Source organism: Anopheles funestus, chromosome 2RL, assembly GCF_943734845.2.
Source record: "Anopheles funestus chromosome 2RL, idAnoFuneDA-416_04, whole genome shotgun sequence".
Lineage (NCBI taxonomy): Eukaryota > Metazoa > Arthropoda > Insecta > Diptera > Culicidae > Anopheles > Anopheles funestus.
The window spans coordinates 48,100,531-48,107,079 of record NC_064598.1 but is presented as its reverse complement, the minus strand read 5'-3'; the positions used below and the strand labels follow the sequence as shown (position 1 = coordinate 48,107,079).

Below are 6,549 nucleotides of genomic sequence, written 5' to 3'. Positions count from 1 at the left end.
CATACCACAGTTGATTCAACTATGTATACCACAGTTTGCTTATGCAACTGTCATTGACAGCCGAAAAACAACAAACCAAAACACATTGCGATTCAGAGACTGTGGAAAACTAGAGAGTAAAACGGTTCAACGGAATAAACGGTGCTGCTGGAAAAAAGTAAACTATTTCGCGATGATGTTATTCAGTGTTACCCGTGCTCTGTTGCGAGGTGCCCAGCGAATAGAAATCAACCGGAACCGCGATGTTCACCGGTGGGTAGCACCAACATTGCGTGAACTTCGCCGGCGCCGCGAGAAGATGGGACCGGAAGCCGAATTACCCCGTTCGTCACATTCGGATTGGAATTATAGTGCAGAAATCTTTGCATTCGGCAAACGGCTGCATGAGTCATTCGATCCAAACGTCCTACAGCAAGCCTTCACACACCAATCGTTTATTGAGCAGGAAACACGCAAACAGGCAGCGGTCGGTATCGAAAAGCCGGTGCTCGGTGTCAACGATAACCGGGAGTTGATTGCGCAAGGCGAACGTTTGATCGCAAACCATGTAGAGGCATTTCTGCTGACGGCACTGCCACGCTTACCGCGACACTTCGTGTCTTCCATACGGGATGCTCTCACCAGCGATACACAGCTCGCACACGTATCATCCTATCTGGGCACGAAGGACATAATAATGGCGGCCGAATTTCCCATCGGGGATGCTCTGTTGGCCTCAACGCTCAAAGCCATCGTGGCGGCACTACAACGCTCTTCCGGAGACGAGCGTTGCTTTCTGTTCGTGCGTGACTTTATTTGCGGTCAGTTGAACCAACGCGATCTGCACGAGTACCTGCAAATTCCAGACCCGCTTCGCACGTTGCAGGAATATTGCAAAGAGCGAGGACTTGCCGAACCGGAACCGCGTCTTATCGGTAACGTTGGGAAAAACACACTCCTGGCTGCGTATAATGTGGGTATTTACAGCGATCGAAAGCTGTTAGGAACGGGATATGGCGAGAATCAAAGGACCGCGGTTCAAGAAGCAGCGAATGACTGTCTACGACAGATGTTCGGTACCGAGGTAGAAATGAAGCCAGTCGATTTCCGGCTAACATTGAAGGATTGTGCGCGTCATATGGCACAGCATAGCAGCAGTAAGGTTAAAACCAGACAATAATACAATTGAATTATGTCTCCGAGTTCCTGAGGCGCCACGCGTTTTCCAGTGTTCAGCGGAGTGAAATAATTTATTGTACAAAACAATTAGGCAACACTGGAAACTAACAAATAAATTAGTCCTATCAAGTCCGACCACCTACCATCCAGCGGCGGGGGTTCGGTACCTATCATTGAATGACTTATTTGTCACTGTATCATCATGTTGCTCCTGCTCCACCACCGGTGTCCGATAAAAGACGGCCCTCTTTATCCTTCAACCGAACCCGACCGTTCGAGTATCGTGATTCTTGGCTGCCATCGGGATAAACGAACTTGACCGTCCCGTCTGGATAAATGCGTCGCTTGTGCGCCTTAGTGTGTATCTCAAGCTGTCCATTAGGCAAATTGATCTCCTTGTCGTCGTTCTTTCTAATAATCACCGTAGTGCCATCCGGATACTTCCACTCTTCGGCTATGTCGGCACTGTTCGGATTGGTGGTGCGTATCGACCCATTCGGAAAGTGCACCTCTGTCGATCCATCTTTGAAACGGTGTTCCGTTTGGCCACTAGAAATGGATAAAAATAAAAATAGAATTAGACAAAACACATTCCACCCATTGTAAGTAGGAAAACTTACTCAGGAAATTCCAATATTTCCAACCCATCCAGATAGGTCGTGTGCCAGGTATTGGTCTCGAAGTAGTAGTACTTAGTTGTGCCCTCGGTCATATTTGTTTCCTTAATATCTTTGTTAAAGTACAGCATCCGTATGATCATTCCATCGGGTGATATTTTCTTCAGGTTCCCATTCGGATACCAAATGTCGCGACTGCCATCCGCATTCACTATTTCTCGCTTCATGCTCTTAATTAACTCTGCCGCTTCTGGCGTGCGATCGAGTAGATCACATTTCGTTGCCGGATTCTCTTTGCGCACCAATCCTTGCCGTGGTGGCGCTTTCTTATCTTCGTCAACGTTTACCGCGTTGAAGAGTGTTTTGCGAACGGCAGGATTTTTCGGGAAGTACGATGACGGTCCTTCCTGTGCGGAGCTAGAATTTTCGCCAAGACCATCATCCTCGTCGTCGTCTTCATCGTCATCTTCATCATTATCCTCTTCACTATCCTTATTTCCATTTATGGGGGAACTGAGCTCTTCATCGGAGGAACCATTATTACGATGAAAACCATTTTCCTCATTCTCGTCTGTTTCTGAGGTAAAATTATCTACATGAATCGGTAAGGATTTCGGCCGCGAGGATGTTGTTTTTCCGCGCACCACCAGCTGATGATTCGTAACTTTCACCCTCGTCACCTGTGCTGGCACCTTTCGTTCCTTCGGCTGCATAATCTGGTGCGGTTTTTGTCGGTTTGTACTTTGAGTGCCCTTTTTGCTTTGTTCAACAGTCTCAGTACTTCCGGTTGCAAGTTTTGCAATGTTGCGATTAATTTCCACCAGCATGCGGCTATTATTTTGGCGTTTCAATCGTGTGTTTTCTGTCTCTAACCGTCGGTTATCTTTCTTCGTTACCTCAAGCTCAAGCCGTATCTCCTGAACCTCCTTTTCAGCTGTTTTTAACTGCGACCTAAACCGAGCCAAGGACGCACTATGCTTAGCTTCCCGCTCTTTGTGCTGTTTGCGCACCTCAGCCAGCTCCTCGTTCAGACGAAGGATTTCTTCTTTGTCCTTTTTGTTCGGTTTCTGCGCTTCTCGAAGTGCCTGCTTGCGTTCCGTTTCGATTTTCATCCGCTCGTCGTGGAAATAAACCTCCATTTTGATGCGTTCGTCATTCATGTGTTCCTCCATCTCTTCCCTATCTTGTTGCAGTTTCAACCGCTCAAGTTCATGTTCCTGTTTTGCCTGTATCAGTTCCGCATTTTCACGCCGGTAATTATCTATTTCACGCTCCAGCTCCATCAGCCTTTCCTTGAGCAGTTCACTTTTCGCAAGTATCTCACTGCGAAGTGTCTCATCGCCGATGGGAAAGGCCACCGGTGTGTCTTCAGTCTCCGACTGTCCGTTGGCACTGTCTACTGTGCCATCTTCGTCAGCGCATTCTTTCGACTCTTCTTCGTCACTTCCCTCGCTGGTTTGACCTGTTGCTTCGAGCGATTGAGGACGTACGATAATTTTATCATTCGGTGTGGACATTTTGTTAGACGCTATACCCTGCATGTGGTGGTAAGTCTCATGGTTTGTTACATCTGACTCATCTTCTCCACTAGACTCGGAAGATTGTTCGTCATCAATAAAGCGCACGTGTCCTTGCTCCTCGTCGCTGTCATCCTCGCTACTGCCGGCCAAATCATGATCATTCAAAACGGCTCTGGATGGCGGTGGTGCTAAAAGTCTGTCCTTCAAAGCTATCTCCTCCTGTCGTATTAAAGGATCCGTTTCTAACCGTTCACTTGCAATAGTAGCGTCATTTGTCAGTGTATCATCGTTTACAGTTGATTCGTTGCCCGCTATAAATCGCAAAATGCTACTCGCATTAGAATTGAAACTCTTACCAATCACCTTCTTTTCGAGCTGCTCAAAAAAGTTTAAATCACGTTGCTCTTTCGATATCCTCGTAGGAACCGCGGGTGGGTCAAGTCTTTGTTTCCATGGGACATCCGGCATAACGGGTGGTTTTTGCACCATATTTTCAACGTCTGTAATTTTTAAACTTTTAGCAATATTACCCAACACCTGGTCGCCGGGCTTATCCGGCACATCATTAGTTACATCCACGCTGAGCAACGGAAACGATCCACCGATGCGCCGTCTAGTATCAAGCTTTTTCTCCTGCACACGATTTACATCTAACACAATACCTTGGTCACTTTTAGGGCGTCCTTTCCTTTCGTTAAGTGTTTGCTTCGGGTTCACCTTTTCTGGTTTATTGTTTGAAACACGCGATGCCTTCGGAACCTCCAAGCTTCCACCTTGTTCCACCTGTTCCTGTTTGGTCCCCTTTTTGCGACTGTTTCGCTCTCTGTTATGATTAGCAAATTTGTATTTAGGTAAATTTTCTAGCTTAAATTTATCAGGATCTACTTTAAACCTAGAACGTAATCCTTCACCACGCTTCAAAAAACGCTTCTTGGGGACATTTTTCGTCCTTTGCAAGGCTTGCTCCTGCTCGGCCGTTGGCTGCTCGGCGTCAGAGTCAAACATGGTGGAATCATTTTTACTGGTGCTTTGCTGCACACGTTCCGCAGCGAGTTGAGTCTGCAAATTGGTCTCTTCGTATTCGGGTTCGCTGGCACTATCTTCGTATGATTGCTCACTGCCATCAACGTTCGTCTGCCGCCGTAATCCCAATACTTTATACATTTTTTGTTGCTCGCGTTCCAGTAGCTGTTGTTGGGCGAGATGCTTCTCTAGCAGGACGCGCTGTTGCTCCTCCTGCCAATGTTTCAACTGCTTCAGCCGCACGAGAATGCTGCGTGGTGATTCCGCCATTGCAAATATAAAATTGCGCGATACACACTATGAATACAGTCACTGGGGACACATAAAACTATCACACATAATAAAACTTTATCTATATTGCACAGAAAACTGTAACCGAATGCCGTTGTACTTTCCGCAAATCCAAACTACAATACGTCAGTTGCCATGGGAGTGCGCCAAACTGTTGCAAGGTAAACATCATGTTTTGAAATTAAAACGCACTTTGACGCAATCCGCATTGCTTCCGTTGTGAACGTCTACTGCATTACTTGAAACCGAGGAGAGTGTATGCCGCAGCTGAGAAGTTTTCCACCCGCAAAACGTAAACATTCTCCAAATGAAGACGTTTTATGCGTAGTTTAGACACACCGAACACCGCGGCTGAAGTGAACTCGTACGGCGTGGTTGATGAAGTAATAAAATTGTGTCTCAAAATATTTACCTTCGAAGCACGTCAGAAAAAAAAACACAACGAAAAAGTAAAGAAAAATCCATACTTTTTTGCGTGCCCCATATAGTTTTCCATATTTTACTGTGATTACCGGCAACAAACATTGAAAGAAGCTCTTTCGCATTTTCGGGAACATTCTAGACCGTGCGAGCAACTGCAATATCTGGACACATTAGCACCATTGCTAGGCAACGCAGCGAGATGGCATCTCATTCTAGTTTCTACCAAGGAACCAAGCGTGTCTCTCCATTGAAAATAAGGTTCACCAGCAGTGTAGTAGTAGCTGATCGGACCATTTTCTAAACGTTTTTATTTGTGCGTGAAATGCATTTCAGAAATCCAAGCATATTGCCGTCACAAATCATGCCCTCACCCACGGGTGCTCCGTTCAATTTCGCCGAAATGCCCTGGTCGTACGGGGTAAAGCCAGGCCAGGTGATGGAATTTAATGCTGTCATTCGGCCCAGTCCCATTACGGGACCTCCTTCACCGGTACCATCAATGCCATTAGGTAGCAGCCCGCCATCGTTTGGACTTTCTACAGTTACGCCGCAGTCATACCTGCCGGAACTTAGGAAACGAAAACCCGACCCAGACGTTATACCAGTGTAAGTACTGTACACCTCTCAATCGAACCTCGCGGCACCTCTCAATCGAAAGAATGACATTTCCTATCTTCCCCGAAATTTTAGGCCATCGAAACAGTTTCTTACAGAGGAAGCCATGTCATCGCATTTAAACAATCTGCATCTTTCCACGGAATACACTGCACACGACATCCGAACGAATGCGTCCACACCCGAATCACCTGCCCATTCCTCGCTCGAAGAGGACATGCTTTTGGGTAATACCGAGGCATACCACGTGTGCATGTCACCGCAGGAGCTTGAGGAACGTCTTAAGAAGGCCCAACGAATTGCGATCTGTGAAGAGGTGCGCCGGTTGGACAATCGGGCCGAAATACTGCCCCAGACGCTGCTAGAACGCATTGAAAAACCATGTACCGCGTTAATGATCTGGCAACCACCGCAGGAACGCATTCAGTCCCTTTTCTCAACAGTGACGCAAAAGATGGACGAACGTGAACGCAAAGCGCGGCTAGCGTCCAAGAATAATAATAATAACAACAACGAAATTATGGTCGATTCAATGGCCATCAGCGATGAACCACTGCCGGATCTGCCAGATTACGATGGCGATCTGGACTTCGAACAGGATGTAAGCGAAACCGATTGGCAAAGGCGTTCGGCACCAGATGCACCCGATCCAGCAACGATGGATGTTGAAATGTAGTTTTGGTAAGATTGCTTCAGCTTGTGTGACATGACAGAACGTAAATGGGTTCTGTGTACAGTTTTTGGCGATCGCGTACGGTTATCATTTTGGCGAGAAGAATAATATTTAGAGTATCTAAGCGGTTTCTTGTTCTTTATATAACGTCCTGTCGGTAGATAAGTGTCGGAAATACATTTGCGTACAAAATAATGCCTGTAAAATGTGTTTCATTTATTTATACACA

General features: G+C 46.5%; 3 protein-coding genes across 3 annotated transcripts; 2 read left to right on the top strand and 1 right to left on the bottom strand.

The window, feature by feature from the left end:
* The first annotated feature begins 42 nt into the window (after positions 1 to 42).
* On the top strand, positions 43 to 1,336 carry LOC125760917 (39S ribosomal protein L44, mitochondrial). Its single transcript, XM_049421514.1, has one exon. It carries the CDS (start codon positions 173 to 175, stop codon positions 1,157 to 1,159), a length of 987 nt encoding a protein of 328 aa, XP_049277471.1. The 5' UTR covers positions 43 to 172; the 3' UTR covers positions 1,160 to 1,336.
* A 12-nt stretch (positions 1,337 to 1,348) lies between these two features.
* On the bottom strand, positions 1,349 to 4,799 carry LOC125760882 (centromere protein J). The gene is made up of 2 exons (XM_049421452.1): positions 1,779 to 4,799; positions 1,349 to 1,707 (listed from the first exon to the last, which is right to left on the bottom strand). The coding sequence occupies exons 1-2, from the start codon at positions 4,586 to 4,588 to the stop codon at positions 1,359 to 1,361; spliced, it is 3,159 nt and encodes a 1,052-aa protein (XP_049277409.1). The 5' UTR covers positions 4,589 to 4,799; the 3' UTR covers positions 1,349 to 1,358.
* A 146-nt stretch (positions 4,800 to 4,945) lies between these two features.
* LOC125760924 (uncharacterized) lies at positions 4,946 to 6,515 on the top strand. Its single transcript, XM_049421528.1, has 3 exons — positions 4,946 to 5,290; positions 5,366 to 5,638; positions 5,723 to 6,515. The coding sequence occupies exons 1-3, from the start codon at positions 5,232 to 5,234 to the stop codon at positions 6,321 to 6,323; spliced, it is 933 nt and encodes a 310-aa protein (XP_049277485.1). The 5' UTR covers positions 4,946 to 5,231; the 3' UTR covers positions 6,324 to 6,515.
* Positions 6,516 to 6,549: the final 34 nt, after the last annotated feature.

What these genes read in the sequence shown, in the direction of transcription:
- LOC125760924 (XM_049421528.1), top strand. Translation starts at nt 5,232, where the DNA reads ATGGCATCTCATTCTAGTTTCTACCAAGGAACCAAGCGTGTCTCTCCA. An exon ending in GTCTCTCCATTGAAAATAAG is followed by an intron (nt 5,291 to 5,365) that starts GTTCACCAGCAG and finishes AATGCATTTCAG; the next exon opens with AAATCCAAGCATATTGCCGT. An exon ending in GACCCAGACGTTATACCAGT is followed by an intron (nt 5,639 to 5,722) that starts GTAAGTACTGTA and finishes CCGAAATTTTAG; the next exon opens with GCCATCGAAACAGTTTCTTA.
- LOC125760882 (XM_049421452.1), bottom strand. Translation starts at nt 4,588, where the DNA reads ATGGCGGAATCACCACGCAGCATTCTCGTGCGGCTGAAGCAGTTGAAA. An exon ending in GAAATATTGGAATTTCCTGA is followed by an intron (nt 1,708 to 1,778) that starts GTAAGTTTTCCT and finishes ATCCATTTCTAG; the next exon opens with TGGCCAAACGGAACACCGTT.
- LOC125760917 (XM_049421514.1), top strand. Translation starts at nt 173, where the DNA reads ATGATGTTATTCAGTGTTACCCGTGCTCTGTTGCGAGGTGCCCAGCGA.